This window comes from Engystomops pustulosus, chromosome 1 (genome assembly GCF_040894005.1).
Source record: "Engystomops pustulosus chromosome 1, aEngPut4.maternal, whole genome shotgun sequence".
In the NCBI taxonomy this organism is placed as follows: Eukaryota; Metazoa; Chordata; class Amphibia; order Anura; family Leptodactylidae; genus Engystomops; species Engystomops pustulosus.
In genome coordinates, this window is record NC_092411.1 from 66,806,635 (window position 1) to 66,826,996 (window position 20,362).

Consider the following 20,362-nt stretch of genomic DNA (forward strand, 5'->3'; position numbering starts at 1 on the left):
AGAAGCCACTTCTCTCCAGAAAAACCATCAGGGACAGACTGATATTCTGCAAAAGGTACAGGGAGTGGACTGCTGAGGACTGGGGTAAAGTCATTTTCTCTGATGAATCCTCTTTCCGATTGTTTGGAACATCTGGAAAACAGCTTGTTAGGAGAAGACAAGGTGAGCGATACCACCAGTCTTGTCTCATGCCAACTGTAAAGCATCCTGCAACCATTCATGTGTGGGGCGGCTTCTCAGCCAAGGAAATCATCTCTCTCACAGTCTTGCCTAAAAACACATCCATGAATAAAGAATGATACCAGAATAAGAGTATTTTGGTGATCAACAATGCCTTTTCCAGCATGATGGGGCACCTTGCCATAAAGCAAAGGTGATAACTAAATGGCTCAGGGAACAAAACATAGAGATTTTTGGTCCATGGCCTGGAAACTCCCCAGGTCTTAATCCCATTAAGAACTTGTGGTCAATCATCAAGAGACGGGTGGACAAACAAAAATTAACAAAATGACAAGCATTGATTGTGCAAGAATGGACTGCTATCAGTCAGGATTTGGTCCAGAAGTTGATTGAGAGCTGCCATGGAGAATTGCAGAGGTCCTGAAGAAGAAGGGTCAACACTGCAAATATTGACTTGCCACATTAACTCATTCTAACTGTCAATAAAAGCTTTTGTTACTCATAATATGATTGCACTTGTATTTCTGTATGTGATAAAAACATCTGACAAACACACATAAAAACCAGAGGGCAACAGATCATGTGAAAATATAATATTTGTGTCATTCTCAAAACTTATGGCCATGACTGTACAGCCCAAGCATCTGAGCAATGTTCAGACAGCTCAGACTCCTGATGCCCAAGAATGTCACACTGACAAGGTGCACAGCCCTGAATCCTGCCGTTTTGTCCCCAGTCTTACAGGATTTGGGTGTGGGGGGAGAGAAGGGTGTTTAACCCAGATGTTGAGTTTTTTCTCATAGATGGCTCCAGGTCTGCTGGAGAAGACAGATGGTTCTATGCTGGATATACAGTGGTCAGTGGCGCACATGAGGTAGTAAAAACAGAACCACTCCCTCCACACAGGTCAGCGCATGAGGTGGAGTGATGGCACTCAGGGAAGCGCTACAGCTGGTGGAAGGTAAAAGGGCAAAAATCTATACTCAAGGTATAGTTCTGGGGTCTAAACATGACTATAAACCCATATGGAAGGCTAGAGATTTCCACACTTCTGCAGGGATGCCCTTTTAAGCATGGCACGCTGATTAAAGAGCTCATGGATGCTCTCTTACTTCCACAAGAGGTGGGGATAGTAAAAGTAAAAGCACACACAATTTGGTAACTCCACAAGCCAAGGGCAAGTATGTGGTCGACAGGATGGCGAAGGTAGCTGCACAGATGGAGCCCAGAGACTGTCCTGAAGTCTCAGCGGTGAGTTATGAGCTTAAAAAGTTTGATCCACAGGTGTTCCAGTCCCTGTTGGCCCGAGTGTCATCAGAAGAGAAGGAAGTGTGGAGGAAAGCTGGAGCCCAGATGCCGATGCGACCTGGATGCTGGGAGAGAGGGTATGCATGCCCGGAGCCCTGCACCCAACAGTAAGTCAAGTAGCCCACGGACACACACACACATCCAAAATGTCCATGCTAGTGCTCATAAACCGCAAGTGGTTTGCCACAGGCGTTACTACCCCTGTCACTAGACTAGTGAGAGCCTGTATAGTCTCTGGCCACAACAACCCGGTGAAGGTGGTAAAGACCCCACAGAAGGTGACACCAAAGCTGCTGTATCCCTTCCAGCGACTGCAGATGGATTTTATCCAGCTACCAAAAAGTGGTACGTAGGAATATGTGCTTGTGTGCATTGATCTCTTTCCAGGGTGGCCAGAAGCTTTTCCCATGACCAAGGTTACTGCCAGAGCTGCAGCCAAGATGTTGGTGAGATTTTTCTGCAGGTTTGGACTTCCAGAGACCATAGAGTCCGGTCGCAGAACCCACTTCACTGGACAGGTAAAGACCTGAAACCTTGTCCCTCTTGGGTGTAGAACAGTTCCTACACACCCCTTACACTTCCCAGGCTAGTGGTGGAATTGAAAAACTAAACGGCACTCTTAAGTTAGAGATCCAGGAAGGCCATGGAAGTAACAGAGAAACCATGGCCCGAGTGCCTTCCTGCTGTCCTCTATTTAGTTAGGACCACCCTTAACAGAAAGATGGGATTGCCCCCTTTGAAGTCCTTTTTGGCTGTGCACCCAGACTAGGCCCCTACTTTCTATAGACTGTATAGCTGATGGCAGGAAACTAGGTGGGACATGCCACACAGTTGAGCCAGGCCTTGGAAAAGTGTTTCTGATTCCTTTTCAGATCCAGAGACCTCAGGACGCATAACTTGAAGCCTGGAGACTACGTGGTGGTAGAGAGACGCACCAGAGAGAGAGTCTGGAGCCTCGCTACGATGGTCCTTTCCAAGTTCTGCTGACCGTGACACGTCTGTGAAGTTAGAGAGATTTGTGAATTATATCCAAGATGCTTCCCAGAACCGCATGGCTTTGGACATGATTCTTGCTGAGAATGGAGGAGTCTTTAAGATGGTGGGAGCGGCTTGTTGCATGTACATCCTGGATGACATCGCCCCCTATGGATCCATTACCCATGCTCTTGAAAAGATTGATGGACTGTCCCGGGAACTCAAGAGAAAATCTGGAGTGGACACTTTGTCCTTCACTTTGTAGTTGGGGGATTGGAAGGGTTTCCTTTAAGTGGGGGTGATATTGGGGATTGTGATTTTGCTCTTGTCACTTATTGCGTGTTGTGTGGTCCCCCTCATCAAGTCCACCATGTCTCAGATGGCCTTCCAGGCGGTAAGAACCACGACAGGAGAAGAGCCCGGAGCAGAGGATGATGCTGCCTGTTGGAGAACCAGCCTGTTTACAAACCTATGAACTATGGGAACTCAGTGATGTGATTTGAGTGTGCAAACCTGAAGGTACCTGGAGTTTGAGGAGGTTGCTTTAGGAGGTTATAGGTCTGCAAGTCTCAAATAGGGGGGAATGTTAATGAAATATTCCTCTACAGCGGCCATCTTGGACCAAACAGAAGCTATTTTGAAAATCAAGCAGACATTTTAGTTTTAGCCGGGGGTGCTTTTGACCTGTGTACAGCTATGTCACTATTCAAACTTCATCCAGTGTGAAAGTGTTTAGAATTCACTGTGTTCTTGCTCCTCTCTGCTTGAAGGCCATGTTATGACTTATACAGAGCTAACACAAGGCCAATTAGTATAAGCAAGGCCTCTGAGAAGAAATAGTTAACCTTTTCAGAGAATGTCCTGGTAAATTCATTATGGCCAATAGCATTGCCCCTTTGATGATGATGTTCTCTTTGATATATGCAGCTGAGGGCTAATAAACTGGGGGGAGATTCTACATTTACTAAGAGACTGATGTGTCTTGGGTTTTATGCTCTCGTTCCTGGTACCGGGCAGCCATGAAAGAGTTAATTTGAAAGTCACCTTTACAACTAATAAGGGCGGTTTAAGCCATAGATAAAAATCTCTGTCACTAGTTTACACTTTTTTAGGCCTCCTAGGGTACTTTAACGTTAGGAAGTCTAAACGCTCTCAATATACTATTCTATTGCAGTATATTGCTGACTTGCACGCTGGTATAAACTGGAGACATTATAAGACACTACTGTATGCTCATCCAGTACCCCTCCCTTTACTAAAGGGACACACGTCCGTGGGCCAAACGTGTTCTATCTTTTCTCCTAGTGTGTCTCAAAATGCAATGCGTTTTTGATGCATCTCCATAGACTTGTATGGTGCGTTTTTCACATGCGTAACTTGCAAAAGTAGAACATGCTGGGATTTAAACGTGCTTTAAAAAAAAGTGTGCGTGTGAAAAAAGGCAAGTATGAAAAAGCTTATTGATTACAATGGGTCAGAGTGCAATGCAAGTTCTAAGCATGCGCAGAAAACGCACGTGAAAAACGCAAGTGTGAAAGAGCGCCATTGCGTCAAAATCCAATCGCGTGCGACACAATCTCCTACTAAATACCTGTCCCGGCGGCGCAATCCCCGAAAACCGCGGAAAACGTGACGGAAATGCGGCCGCAGGACCCTTACTAAATAAACCCCTATATGTTCCGAAGAGATGGGTTTTTAGGGTACATTGAAACGTGGGTGGTTGTGTATCAGTTTGATAGTCTAGGGTAGGGCATTCGGGCAGCTTGGGAGACCAACTGTTCTTTTTACTATTTATTTTTATCAATTAGTTACATTAATAATATTATTAATAATGCCCACTCATTTTCTTCCTTCCTGCTAGTCCCTGTGATAAGTGACATGAAGACACAGAGCCAGTGGTGCTGCCCCTCGCAGGGTGACTGCTGCCTCCCCGGGGCCGCTCTGCTCTCAGCAGCAGGTACAGGCGGCGCGGTGCACGCTGGGATCGCCTCTCCAGCCAATATGGCGTCTCCGTGACAGCTGTGCCGCTGCTGCTGCGGTCCCGGGCACCGGTGTGTGTGAGCCGGGCGGGTACCGGGACAGTGTCCTTACACCCGTTAGTAGGAGGGTCTCTTTTTTAACCCTTGCCTAGAAGGGGCGGGCACAGGCCGAGGATCTGAGCGGCGGCTGCCCCACCCTGTGCCTGTGTGATGCTGCGGGTCACCGGGTGTCAGTGACAGACAGGGGATAAGGGAGCGGCCCGCAGGCTGACTACACGGAAGACATGGGCTCGGTGGCGGCCGGGGACTCTGCTCAGTGGCTGTCGGTGAAGGAGGAGACCATCTTTTTACATGACGGGCTGATTCGGGTCACAGATTTGGCTGAACTGCCGAGCGAGATCGGGGTGACGGAGGCCGGGGACACCGACCTGGAGGTAGGCAGGGCCCCCGCTGTGTGTGGCCTCCATAGGTTTCCATAGGCCAGGTATATTGTATTATACGTCATGTGTAGAGGCCGGGATGTGTACAGTGTGTATCACAGGATAGATCTGCTCTGTGCATAGACTAGTGATGACCTCTGAGGGCACCTCCAGACCCTTGTCACCCCATTACGTCCTGGGGTACATGGGATCAGTCCTATATGTGGGGTGCTCCCTGTGATCTCAGCACTTCATCACAATCCGATGTAATGTATGTGGCTGATCAGGATCACCTCCTGTGTGATAACTATCATGTATATGCCATCTGCCTGGCATTACCCTTACAATACAGCAGACACTGGATGTACAGATGATCCAGGACACTCCCTGCACTCTGGTGACATGTCTCGCTGTATTGTACATAGTAATGTAAGTTTGTGTAGAGTGATGTCTGCCCATGATGCCGTGTGGTCCTGATGAGATCAGCCTCTGAGTGGTACAGCTGGCATATCCCCACCCTGCCCCGGCTCAGACTGGATCTCTAGGTCAGAGATGTTTTCCAATGAGCCTTTGTCCGAGGATGGCTGCACATGGATCCCACTCTGGGTGGTTGAGGCCTTTGTACAGAGCTCTTATTTGGCTCAGAGAGCAGGTGCTGTTCTCTCTCTGCTTCCTAATGATGAGCCCCCTAATATTCGGCCTCCCTCTGGTGAAGGTTTTCAGGCTGTGTCTCTGACAGAATGAGCTCATGTTGATTTCAGCACTAGGATATCTGTAGGGCTTGAGCCTGGGGGATAATACAGCCATGAGATACCAGGGCATGGTGAATGTGGGCAGTGTCCATGCAGATGCTTGCACCCATGTGTGACTGTCCTAGTGAGTGTTAGGGCTCTTTTCCATGTAGTGACATAGGATTGTATCACTTTATGTAGATGTAGCTACTGGATGTCTACTCACTGCCAGGCCATGAGAATTGGTAGTTTTTGGTGCCTTCAATCTGATCTCTATGTTGGCACTCTTTTTGGCAGCATGTTAGCCAGTTTGTCTACAACCTTTGGGCCATTTCACACTGCCAAGTTTGGTCCATGAAAAAGAAACCTATATGTCAGTTGTATTTCTCAGACACTGTGCAGGGAGCATCGTAGACTCACAGCATCATAGGTGCCTCCCTGTGGGACTATTGTCCTGTGCTGTCATCATGCTCAGAATGGAAGGGGTGACTATGACAATAAGAGTTTGGACCTATGTTCAGTCAGGAAAATACAGTCCATAGTTCACAAAGCAATCAAGTCCCATTAAACTACAACCTGCGTAGTGTTGCATTGAAACAGTTGTGCATAATATTTTATGTTTGTTCTAGCGATGGCCGTAAGCCATGAGAGAGTCAAGTGAACAGTCTAGAGACTGCCTGTGGTGTGTGGTCTTATAGGAGAAGATTTGCCAATACATTTTACTCTATAATTGAAAAATTTAAGGAGATTTTGCCAGATATACTAAGGGGCTCCGGCCCGCTGTAGAATTACGTTATAACCTGTCTCTGGAACTGGCCCAGTCTATAGCTACTGCTGTTACACTACTATAGCTACTGCTGTTACACTCGTCCCGGCCAACTCCACGTGGAGGTGGAGTGTGTCTTGTAAACCAGTGGATTAGGCAGAAAGCAGTGACAAATAGAAAAATAGGCAAAACTTTCTCAGAACACTCACGAGTTGTTCATGGGGTGCTCGACAGTTTAGGATCATGGGTGCCTGTGGCTCCGTGATACCTGTGGGGAGTTAAGGTGAAACTATTTGTTCAGTTATCTCAGTAGAGCAACTACCGTAGGCACAAGTTGTTAACAATGTAAATACATTTATAAAAAACGAGTACAAGGAAAGGTGTTGGAATATGCAGCACATTGTGGATGTTTTGATAAATCATATAGACCTTCACATCATGACAATTGCATCGACGCTTCCTTGCTATATACCCCATGAATCTAGTTCCAGACTTAAGTACATCATTTTATGGAAACAGTATTTCTAAATGAAGGTGGTCTCCTTCAGTAAAATGCTGCCACACTGCATACTGTTCGGTTGGAAGAACATCCATGATCATAATATGGCCTATTATGGCCTAGGGAGTGGTTGAAATTGACAGCTTTGTACTCCTTTCAGCCTGCAACTGCTGCTGTAGTGGGTGTCTGGCTGTCCACAGTGCATTACACTGGGCCACATAGGCAGGTGGTGTCAGGGTGCTGAATCGGGGGTCCTGAGAGGGGATAGTATAACTCCCCCTCCCTAGGAAATATGGTTAAAAAACATGATGGAGTTGAGGGCCTTCTGCAGGATGGTAGTGAGCTGTGAGCTCTCAATTTGTGCAAGTTCTTGGAATATTCCTAGAGCTTGTTCCCAGCTCTAATATGGCCGTCTAGATCGGACCGTTTTAGTATGGGAGTCAACCAGCATCTTTTGCCTCCGAAACTGCTGAATTGGCAATGAGAGGACATTTTTGATGTTTTACTCATGTGAAGAAGGAAGCAGTTTTGTGTAATGCAATATTTTATGGATTTTTAGCCTATTATATTTGCGCACAGGAGAATATTACCAGTAAAGTCTTGTTAACCACGTTGTTTTCCATCTTCTTTGGGGCCGGGTGCTGAGGTGCTAATTGCTTTCTCCTTATGTTTGACTCCCACTGTCTGTTCTTCTGAGCGACTTATAGCTGCTGAATACATCAAGAATAATGACTGTTGTGTAATTGTTTTAATAAAGCATTTTAGAGCTGCGGATTGTAAAATTGGGTGGGTGGTGTCTTTGTGTTATTTAACAATCTAAATGAAAACAAGTTTACCGTATATGTTGTTTTTATGTAGTAAAATGCTGAAAACATCTGTTTGCTACAGGGATGTTACATTATGACTTTTTAAAGGGCGATTCCATCTGGGACATTTATGAAATTGCAATAAATCTCAAAATTTTAGTCCAAGAGGTAACTGCTCCATCTCCAGAATGAAATGGAAGGGCTCAAAAAGAGCCCAGTATATTCCTTAGTACTACTTACTTCTCCACAGTATAGGTGAAATAGAAACAAAAGGCGAACTTGTACAAGTATCTGAATATTTATTAAAAAATAAGGGCAACATACAGTTAATTTTACCTTAAATATTCTAAATGTATCTGTTCACAATCATTAATAAAAGATACATGCCCCCTCACCTACCATAATTCATTAGGATTGTCATTCACTATTTTGCACTAGAGCCACAAAATATAGGTATGCAATTATTAGGTATGGCAAATATTGTAGTATTAGCAAATAAGCTTATACAATTCATACCAATATATCAGTGGGCTGAGGGAGCCCACAAGTAGGTGGCGATAAGTGCAGGGTTTAGTAGTATGACACAAAATCATGTTTTTACATACTATAGAATTAGATGGAGGCATCTGACTGACATTTCTGGCAATATATGACTCTTCTCTGCTCATTTTCACATGACTTTGGAGGATTTTTTAGAAGGTAAACGGGTGTCATTTTACATGATAAAGGTAAGACTAGAAAGGACATTTCATACCTTACCTGAGGGGGCTAGAAGTATAATGGGGTCAAATCTGGTGATAGAGTCCCTTTCAATAAGGAAAGGTCATGCTATAGATGTGACCTCTGTAACATCCCAGTACATATCTGTACATGAATATTTTATAGGCAACCAAAATAAACATTAGCCATTAAAGGTAAGCAAAACATTTTATTGATATTTTTTTCCCTATTAAAGGTAAATAAAATTAGAGAAATCCAGATGAATGATGTAAGAAGTAGCTTGAGGTCAGACTCCTCATATACATCTATATGTAGGTTCTCCTGCTCATTGTTTGTGGGGCTGCAGAATAACACATCAGCAGTAGTGTGCAGAGGCCAGATAGCAGCGTGCACGCCTCTCCTTCTGGACATACATCCCACCCACAGGCGGCTGCTTCCAATAATAGGGGAAAGCTTATTTTTAGAGGCTAAAATCGTTAAACAATGACATTTTCTCTGAAGAAGGTGGTTTGTCACTTAGGGTGAAATCCAAATACTTTTCAGGGATATTATTCCATGTAGACGATCACATTAGAGTGCAGTCATATAACCATATGAAATGTTTTTCCATGGAGGATGGACCTGCAGTATCATAATCCCAAAGAAATCATAAATTAAATGTGTACCCCCCGTATCTACTCACATTGAAAATACTCATGTCTGAGAGGTTTCTATTTCTTGCAGAATTTTCCAAGTATATGTATAAAATGTACCTGTGAATGGTTCATAGGCAGCTTTCAGGTAGGTTGTACTTCACTGTAAGGCCACACGCACACGTGTGAGCTTCATGAACAGATCATATATACCAGCGTCTCTAGGCTTGTGGTCCCTTAGTATAGAGCCATAGGCCTATAGATGCTGCCGTAAAGACTTTGTCAGGTGACATATGTACAGAGCAGAACTTCTTGGGTGATCTGTGTGAACTGCATCCTATAAAGGAGGACACTTTCCTGACAGATACCACAGAATTAAGTAAAAATAACAAAGCCATTTGAAATTGAACATAATTTATATAGCGCACATAGATTACGCAGCAAATTTATGTAGCACACATAGATTATTCAGCACCAAAGGTACAAGAAAGAGGAGAATCCTTTAAAGGGAAATTGTCTTAATTGAGCACTAGCAGTATGTTGTCAAGCAGCTGAACACATTGTAGATCATGTTTCTTTCATGGTCATGGGGGTGGCATAATCCAAAAAATGAACTTTGGTTGCATAAAGTCATGGAGGCGGAAAGTTTTGCACTGAATTGATGCTATCTGTCAAAAAGCCCCCTTCACTGTTATTGAGGGTTCGGCATCCAATGATCCTGTGAATAGGACCTACCTTGTTTGGTGGGAAAACCCCTTTAAAGGGACTTTGGCAACAGATTTGACCACTTTAAGCTAATACCATCCTCATGTGTCCTTACTAGAATTTCCTCTTTTATTTCAAATCTTTCTTGTTTGTCTTATCCACAGTCATGTAAATGGGTATAGAAAAATGAAATTTGTCCTGTTTAGAGGCTGCAGGGGGTGCATCTTTTCACACATCCCTATTTTAGGTTCTATAGCACCTAGAAAATGCTTTTTATAATGGAACTGGATCTGTATCTGCAGATCACATTAGCAAGATTTTTGTCAAACTGTCTGTAGCTCATGTCTGTGATGATTCTCTTTAATATGACACCAAAAGCATGTTTCTAGGTGCTATAGAACAGGAGATAGGGTAGTCTGAAGTGACAAATATTGTAGTAGTATCAAGTAAACTTATACAATTCATACCAATTTATCAGTGGGCTGAGGGAGCCCACAAGTAGGTGGCGATAAGTGCAGGGTTTACACCGATATATTGGTAGTATGACACAAAGGCATGTTTTATATACTATAGAACTAAAGATAGAGGCATCTGAAGTAATGGTCCCCTGCAGCCTCTAAACTTAACTCATCTCAGGCAAATATGACTCTTCTCTGCTCATTTACACATGTACTTCAAATGGATATTTTTTTTATAGGTAAATGGGTGATATTTCACATAAGAGGGAATTTTAAAAAGAACATTTCATATCCTTTCTGAGGGTACTGGTAATGGGGTAAAATCTGGTGACAGAGTCCCTGTAAGCAGTATGTAAAAAAAATACCCTTTGGTTACATATTCATAGGAATTGATTTAATGTGGATTTTCATGTAAAGTTTCACGATTATACGGCAGCAAAGAATATAAATGCTGAATGACGGTGGTTTGCCTTAGATTTTACCTTATTTGTTACAAAGTGTGTAATCTACATAAAGTATTGGCATGTTGCAGGTTTCAAAATCCACAACTGAGATTATTTTATACATGGCAGATTTCAGCTTTGTGTATATGAGATTGGGAAAATGGCATTGACTTATAAAATGGGTGATGTGGTTAAAATTGGTGGGGGACCTTTCGTCCTCCTGTTGGATTTTCTCGCAGAAAATTTGCATACAGATCTTCCTGAAAACTTTAGTATAGATAACAGGAACCTGCACTTAATACAGAAGGAAAATCCTTACAGAACAGAGCAACTCTGCTCCAGTCTCTTCATGTACCCTAGCAGGCAAGCACTACAGATTGTCTATGCTGCTGGTTTCTTAGGAAAACAAAATGCTCTGTGTGGTCATTATTATTTTTCAGTAAATGCGTTCACTTCTTTTGGAGTTGGGTTACTAATATGATATAAAATATTGTATCAGATGCAGTGTATTTGGGGCTATTATAAAGATGCAGATATTTTTAGAAATCCATTAGTGCAGACCTAAAGCAGATGTGCTACAGACACACAAAATGCTGTAAATACGGGTTAGTGCTGATGTGAAGTTTATTATTATTTTATCTTTTGTCGGGGGAAGAGGGTCTGCTTTTGCTAACGCTAGTGTAATGACCACCTTATAGAGGTATTTCCATGAAGACGGGATTCTTAAATTATACTCAGGAAAACAAAATAAAACACCTTCTCTAATTCGCTGTTATTAACAAAAAATATAGTATTTCACATATCTAAATCCAACCTGCCTTTATCACTCCTGGTGTACACAATTTTGGTTGCCTTGGGATCCGACCATAAAGCTGATTCTTCTCATGAATAGCTTCTCCTGTCTGCACACTGCAGTGTCTCAGCATCCAGCCCCTCCCCCCCTCCATTACAAGACAAACTCTGGCAAGCAGCATGTAGAGTTTACTCTACAAGTTGCAGATAAGATACGATCTTTATCCAGGGGAGGAAGGGACACTGTGTATGTGTTAAAGCGGAGATGTAGCAGAGTGGTAGTGCATCATTGTGTGTTATCTCTGTCTCGTCTCATTTTTTATGTGTACCAGATGCTTGCAGAATGTTCAGAAGCTAAGTAAAAGTCTATATAAACCTGTACCCTGATAATCTAACCACATTGACAGCTCACAGAACTAGATGGATCATGAAGTGTCTGCGTAGAGAGTCTCCACCATCACGGAGTTACAGGAACTAAAACTGCAATAACACTGAGTAAAATTGTAAAGGGGTTAAAAATGAGCTTTATTGTGTAAGAGAAATTGAGATGTGAGAATTTTCTTTCATAGGCACACCCCTTTAAATGGAACAGATTGATGTATAGTTTAGTGTTTTGTGAACACAAGTGTTAACAGCTGTTTAATTAGGCAAATCTCTCTTCAGCTGTTGCAATGCTATAAACGCGACGTGTGACTGTACCCTCAGGTGTCCATAGTGCACATGTAACCCCTTCTATAGCGTCATCGTCAGCTGTGCCCAGATACGTGATACATATAGCTAAAACACATAAAATATGTTCTCGAAAGGATATTTCAGGGGTCTGGTTGTTGGGTAAAAGCTGGTGACCGCTTCCCTTTAAGTGAATAAAATACAAGATTGGCCTCATGCACACAAATGTGTTATCAGGATGTGTGCTAGCAGTTGCTTCAGGTATAGAAAAAACCAGGGAACGAGGGAATTTGATTTTGAAGGGGAAACCTGCTCCACAAATGACATTTACCTGTTCAGTTCATGTCTTTCACCCGTTCAGTTCATGTCTTTCACCCGTTCAGTTCATGTCTTTCACCCGTTCAATTGACAAAACTGCACCTAAAACCACCTCAAAGCTGATTGCGATGCAGTTTTAACTGCAGTGTGTGAACGCACACTAACATAGAATATAATGTCCCTGCAGAGATAAAGTGCTATTATTGTTATTCTTCTATTCCTATCGGCAGGCTGCTGTCTATATGTGCAGTTTATTTACATAGTTTGTCAGCATATTATTAATTTATAGTTGGAAGTAGGCCCTCAGTATATATTTTTTGTTTACTTTTTAACTACAATCTGTATTCATGGGGACACATCCATGTATTAAGGACGTCTGTATTCTATAGATGAACACCCTTTAGGGAGTTAGGGCATGACCTGCACTTAGGCACTAGTGTGATTGGGACTGATAAAAGCACTGCTTTTGGTAGGTCTTTTATGGCCTCTGACTACTTATTGCCCGTATTCAAATTTGATACCATGGCAGATGGCCAAAAATATAGCAAGCACTAGACCATGTCCCTTGAGACTGCCCATAGCTTGCAGAGAAGGCCATTAATAGAATATTTTTTTATAGCAATTCAGCAGCTTTTTTGCATTTCTCATGGGTCTATTGTTTATTAAGCATAATGGATTGTTTAACCCCTTAAGGACGCAGCCTGTTTGCAGGTTAAGGCTCGCAACTTTTTTTGGAAATTTGACCAGTGTCTCTTCCTGTGGTAATAACTTTTCAACGCTTTAAGATATCTCTGTGATTTTGAGATTGTTTTCTCGTGAGACATTGTAGTTTATGTTAGTAGTGTCATTTCAGTGATCCGTTCCTTTTTTGGGGGGTAAAAATTCAAAAATTTAGGAAAAATTTGAAAAAAATGACTATTTTCAAAGTTTCAAATGTTATAATTTTTAGACAAAAAGTGATACCACAAATTTTTTTTGATAGAAACCTTTTGCCATTGGTCTTCTTTTTATATCCATAATTTGTTTTACGTTTCCATTATTTTTATGGATGTGAGAAGGTTTGAAGTTTTAGTAGCAACTTCTCAGATTTTCTTGGAATTTGAAAAATGCGAACTTTTTGGTGATCAATTCAGTTTGGAAGTGCCGTATAAAGGCTTATGTACTATATACCCCCACAAGTAACACCATTTTATGAACCTAACATCTCAACCTATTCAAATCAGCATTTAAGAAGTCTGTTAACCCTTTAATTATTTTTCCGGAAGCATATGAAAATGGAGTGGAAATTTTGAAATTTCAATTTTTGATTTCAATCTTTCCAATTTAGCCCTAAAACGGATACATTCAGAAGGAATTTGAGGTAAATATATATTCCTAATTTCTTGCCCTGCTTCTTCCGAGTACGGCAATACCAGACATGTGGATGTCAGCTGCTGTTTCCCCGCACATCGATGTCCAGAACAGAGTTAGCGATACCGGGAATTTGGAAGGCCAATTTGGCTGCAAATATTTTGTGGTGCCACAGTGTAATTGAAGAGCCCCTGAAGTAAAAGTACAATAGAAAACCCCCCAAAATGTCACCATTTCGGAAACTAGACCCCTCAAAGAATTTATCGGTGGTTGTGGTGAGCATTTTAACCCCCGACACGCTGGTCAAAATTGAATGCAAAGTAAATGGTGCAGAGTAAAAATTGTGTTTTTATCTCAAAAATGTCATTTTAGTGCCTCATATACTGTGCCCAACCCATGCCACTTTAGACAAACACCCCAAAAATCATTCTGCGGGTTGTCCCGAGTACAGCAATACCACACATGTGCCAATAATTTACAGACTGGGCGCACAGAAGGGATGAGAACGGAAGGAGTGAAATTTTGATTTTCCAGCTCCGTTTTCACATGTTTGGATTTGGAGTGCCATGTCATGTTGGCAGGGCCCGTGAGGTGCCAGTGCAATAGAAACCCCCAATAAATGATACCATTACGGAAACTAGACCCCTCAAAGAATATATCGGTGGTTGTGGTGAGCATTTTAACCCCCGACACGCTGGTCAAAATTAAATGCAAAGTAAATGGTGCAGAGTAAAAATTGCGTTTTTATCTCAAAAATGTCATTTTAGTGCCTCATATACTGTGCCCAACCCGTGCCACTTTAGACAAACACCCCAAAAATCATTCTGCAAATTTGTCCTGAGTACAGCAATACCACACATGTGCCAATAATTTACAGACTGGGCACACAGAAGGGATGTAAACGGAAGAAGTGAAATTTTGATTTTCCAGCTCCGTTTTCACATGTTTGGATTTGGAGTGCCATGTCATGTTGGCAGGGCCGGTGAGGTGCCAGTGCAATAGAAACCCCCAATAAATGATACCATTACGGAAACTAGACCCCTCAAAGAAATTATCGGTGGTTGTGGTGAGCATTTTAACCCCCGACACGCTGGTCAAAATTAAATGCAAAGTAAATGGTGCAGAGTAAAAATTGCGTTTTTATCTCAAAAATGTCATTTTAGTGCGTCATATATTGTGCCCAACCCATGCCACTTTAGACAAACACCCCAAAAATCATTCTGTGGGTTGTCCCGAGTACAGCAATACCACACATGTGCCAATAATTTACAGACTGGGCACACGGCAGGGGTCAGGAATAAAGAAGCACAATTTAGGTTTTCAAGCTTCGTTTTCACTAGATTGGTAATGGGGGGTACCCCCGAGGTACCAGTACAATAGAAACCCCCAAGTAGTGAACCTATTTTGGAAAGGGCACCCCTCAAAGAATGTATGTAGGCTTGTATGAGCATTTTAACCCCCAACACGCTGGCCAAAATTGAGTGCAAAGTAAATGGTGCAGAGTAAAAATTGTGTTTTTATCTCAATGTCATTTTAGTGCCTCATGTACTGTGCCCAACCCATGCCACTTTAGACAAACACCCCAAAAATCATTCTGCGGGTTGTCCCGAGTACAGCAATACCACACATGTGCCAATAATTTACAGGCTGGGCACACGGCAGGGGTCAGGAATAAAGAAGCACAATTTAGGTTTTCAAGCTTCGTTTTCACTAGATTGGTAATGGGGGGTACCCCCGAGGTACCAGTACAATAGAAACCCCCAAGTAGTGAACCTATTTTGGAAAGGGCACCCCTCAAAGAATGTATGTAGGTTTGTATGAGCATTTTAACCACTAAGGTGCTGGCTCAAATGTAATACAAAGTGAGTAGTGCAGAGAAACAATTGTATTGCAATTTATCAAATATGCCATTGGAGTGACAAAAGTATTTTGCCCAACTCATGCCACTTTAGCCCCTACGGGACACAGCATCTTTTGGCCTAAAGGACGCGGCCCCATTTTTCAAATCTGGCCTGTGTCACTATAAGTGGTTATAGCTTTGGAACGCTGTGAGATATCCAGGGGATTTTGAGATTGTTTTCTCGTGACACATTGTACTTCAAATTAGTTTAAAAATTTGGATGAAATCTTTTGCGTTTAGTTATGAAAAAAAACAAAATTTGGCAAAAATGTTGAAAAATTCTTTATTTTCAATGTTCTAAATTCTCTACTTTTGATTCAGAAAGTCATAGCACCCAAATAAATTCATAACTTACATTTCCCAAATGTCTGCTTTATGTTGGCATGGTTTTTTCAGATTCCACATATTTTACTAGAATGTTATGAAGCTCAGAATTTGGGAGCCATTTTTCACATTTTTTGTAAAATCGCCAAAACCTGTATTTAGATGGACCTGCACAGTTTCTAATTGACACTGAGAGGCCTAAATAATAGCGAGACTCGTAAATTACCCCATTGTGGAAACTACACCCCTCAACGTATGAAAAACCACTTTTAAGAAGTTTGTTAACCCTTTACGTGTTTTATAGGGGTTAAAACAAAATGGAGGTGGAGTCTGCAAATTGCAATATTTTTTCACAATACACTCATTTTGGGTGGAAAATTAAACATTTGTAATGGATAAAATGAAAAAAGGCTCCACAAAGTTTGATACGCAATTTCTCCCGAGTACACCGATACCCTACATGTGGTGGTAACCTGCTGTATGGGCGCACGGCCGGGCATAGAAGGGAAGGAGGCGCCATCCGGAGCAGATTTGCTGTCACATTGTACAGGCTATAATTTTTTTCTTTTTTTTAATGAGGACCTATAGGGGCTTATTTCTTTTGCCACATGAGATGCACTTTTCTAATACATAATTTTGGGGCATCTATAGCTAATTGGTGAGATTTAATTAACTCTTTGTTGGTGGAGGAAATGAAAATCATCAATTTTTAGGAAAATTTTTATGTGTTTTTTTTTTTTGGCCGTTAACCATACCATGAAAATAGTATATTATTTTTATTCTTTGGGTCGCCACGTTTATGAAAATACTTCATTTATATATATTTTTTTATTTTTTCCCATTTTTACTGAATAAAAAGTAATTTGGCAAAATTGTTGTTAATTTTAGCATCACCGACTTACATATGCATAACTTTTTTATTTTTCACCTCAAAAATCTGTTTAAGGGCTTATTTTTTGCAAGAATGATAGCTCTTTTTAGTGGTCTTATTTTAGATTGCGTAACTTTTTAAAATCACTTTTTTAGAGCATTTTTAAAGGGCATTAATAAAAAATCATCTTTATCAGAGAGAGTTTTTTTAGGTTGTTTTTTACGGGGTTCACTTTGCGGATCTAATAACGATTCTGTTTTATTATACAGATTGTTACGGACGCAGGGATACCAAATATGTGGGGGTTTTGTGTATTTTATTCAATTGTACTGAATAAAAACTAATTTGGAGAAAATCTTATTCATTTTAGCATCACCATCTTTTTATATGCATAACTTTTTTATTTTTTGGCAGATAAATCTTGTTAGGGGCTTATTTTTTGCGAGAACAGTTGTTCTTTTTAGTGGGCTTATTTTGGAGTGCATAACATTTTTTAAATCACTTTTTAGAGCATTTTTTATAGGGTATTAATTAAAAATTATCTTTTTTCGGAACGTTTTTTGCGTTTTTTTCCTCCGGCGTTTACCGTGCGGGTCCAGTAACAATTCTGTTTTATTATGCAGATTGTTACGGACGCGGCAATACCAAATATGCGGGGTTTTTTTGTGTTTTTATGTTTTTTATACTTTATTAAGTTTTTTTATGGGAAAGTGACATTTTAGGGGCTTATATTTTTATGTATTAATTTTTTATTTATTATAATGTGTAGTGTTAACTGTTTTTGCATATTTTTACTTATACATACTTGAACTTAAACCAGTGATGCTCTGATCACTGGTTTAAGTTCAATACACTGCTCTACAATACTATTTTATTGTAGAGCAGTGTAAACTGTCTGAGCAAGCTTGCGCATGCTCAGACAGTTTACAGCCAGACCCGGAAGGGGTCTGGCTGCCATGGAGACCGGGCAGCTCCGGGGCACATGCCAGTCCTCGGAGCTGCCCGGCAGAGGATCGGATCCCCCGGTAAGCGGCACGGGGGATCCGATCCACAGCGCTTACACCCTTACACGCCGCGGTCATGTTTGACCGCGGCGTGTAAGGGGTTAACACCCGCGATCGGAGCCGGCTCCGATCGCGGGTGTTAGCGCAGGCTGTCAGCTGTACTAGACAGCTGACAGCCGCTGCTTCTGGTACCGGCTCCGTTCGTGAGCCGGTGCCAGAAGCAGGACGTTATAGAACGTCCCCGTGCGCTAAGCATCTAGCCCCGGGGACGTACTATAACGTCCAGGTGCGCCTAGGGGTTAGACAAACACCCCAAAAATCATTCTGCGGGTACCCCGGTTAGGGCAATACCCCATAGGAGGCAATAACCTGTAGGATGGAGACACGGCAGGGCTCAAAAGGGAATAACTTGTTGGAGCACAGACATTGTACTTTTTTTTTTCTTTTTGGCATCATGAAAGATTTGCAGATGGCAATAGGGGCCAGTACAGTAGAAACCCCTAAGAACTGACCCTATTTTGGAAACTACACCCCTCCATGAATTAATCTAGGGGTATAGTTAGCATTTTAACCCCACAGGTGGACCCCTGAAAAAGTGCATAATGGATAGTGCATAGTAAAAAATATCCATTATGTCATTTTGTGCCCAGCTGCTGCCACGGGAGACAAACACCCTAAAAATCATGATGCATGTTTTCCCGGGTAAAGCATACGGGATAGTAATCTACAGGCTGGGCACATGGCAGGGCTTAGAAGGGAAGATGCGGCATGCGGCATGATGTATAAGCTGTGCGTCAGGGTAACAACAGGGTACTCTAAAAATCCAGGGATGTATGATAAATTCGGAAGCAATCTTTCATACATAACCCTGGTTTTTCTGGGCATGTCTCACAGTGATGAATGGTGTCCTTCCTAATGCCATTTTTGGAGCACACCCTGCACCTCTTTTGTGACCTTCCCTTGCTGGCTGATTGGGGAACTACTCCTGGAAAGTGCTGCCCTGGTACAATACGTGATGTGGCCTCACTTCCAGATGTGCTAGCACTCTCCCCTTCCTGGTCTCCAAAAAGAAAGTACTTTATTACCACCTCTTGAAATTCCAGGAAAGTTCCCCTCTGGCCGGCATATCGATGCAGCACATAAGCATTATACAATGCCATCTGCATGATGTGCACGGCCAGCTTCTTGTACCACACCCTCGACTTCCGCATGGCATTGTACGGCTGAAGCACCTGGTCAGACAAGTCCACCCCTCCCATGTATTTATTATAATCTAAAATACAGTCTGGCTTGGGGGCTTCTGCACTGGCACCTCGTACTGGGACAGGGGTGGTGGTGTGCTCATGTATTGTGGTTAATACAAGGACCTCTCTCTTGTCCTTGTACTTAACACACAGTACAGAGTCGCTGCATAGTGCCCTGCTTTCGTGCCTTTTAAGTTTTTGCCCAAGCAGCGACTTAGGGAGACCTCTCTGATTTCTGCGTACAGTGCCGCATGCCGCAGTATTTCTGGAAGTGAGGCACTTGAACAGGGTGGTGCTGGTGTAGAAATTGTCCAGGTAGATGTGGTAGCCCTGGTCCAGCAGTGGGTGCACTAAATCCCACACTATCTTCCCTGTAACACCCAGGAAGGGGGGGCATTCTGGGGGCACTATAGTGGAGTCCTTCCCTTCATATACCCTGAACTTGTATGTGTACCCTGATGAACTTTCGCACAGCTTATACATCTTCACACCATACCTTGCCCTCTTATTGGGCAGGTACTGGCGGAATTGAAGTCTCCCTTTGAATTGTACCAGGGACTCGTCTATGCTCACATGTTTGGCGGGAGTATATGCCTGGGCAAACTTGGCACTAAAATGATCTAATATGGGCCTGACCTTAAATAACCGATCATAACTGGGGTCACCTCTGGGTGGGCACTGTGTGTTGTCAGTGTAGTGCAAAAACTTATGGATGGCTTCAAAGCGCATCCTGCTCATTGCCATGCGGAACATGGGGGTGTGGTACAGTATGTCTGTGCTCCAGTAGTCCCTGATTGAAGGCTTCTTTACTATCCCCATAAGGAGTATTATGCCCCAATACTTGTGCATCTCTGCTGCAGTGACAGGGGTCCACCTGTAGGGTTGTGCATAAAAGGACGTGGGGTTTTGGGCAATATGTTGTGCAGCGTAGAGATTTGTCTGAAATATAATAATATTCAGCAGCGCCTCATCAAAAAAAAACTTAAAAAAGTCCACAGCTCTGAGCCCTGTCGTGTCAAAGTTAATTCCAGGATGGCCCGTAAAGTCAGGGACCTGAGGGGTATAATTATCTGGGGCTACCCATGTGGGGTCAGTGGAAGCCCCAGACGCTTCTCCTGCAGAAGTCCCAGGCACTTCTCCTGCAGAAGTCCCAGGCACTTCTCCTGCAGAAGTCCCAGGCACTTCTCCTGCAGAAGTCCCAGGCACTTCTCCTGCAGAAGTCCCAGGCACTTCTCCTGCAGAAGTCCCAGGCACTTCTCCTGCAGAAGT

The 20,362-nt window shown here is 42.6% G+C and overlaps 1 protein-coding gene across 2 annotated transcripts in view; it reads left to right on the forward strand.

The window, feature by feature from the left end:
* Positions 1 to 4,424: 4,424 nt before the first annotated feature.
* The window catches only part of HECTD4 (HECT domain E3 ubiquitin protein ligase 4), a 107,208-nt gene continuing 91,270 nt past the window's right edge, over positions 4,425 to 20,362 (forward strand). For both annotated transcript variants that reach the window (XM_072142766.1, XM_072142775.1), the window contains exon 1: positions 4,425 to 4,876. In XM_072142766.1, the coding sequence (XP_071998867.1) occupies positions 4,727 to 4,876 (150 nt within the window). In that variant the 5' untranslated portion in view covers positions 4,425 to 4,726. The remainder of the gene's footprint in view (positions 4,877 to 20,362) is intronic.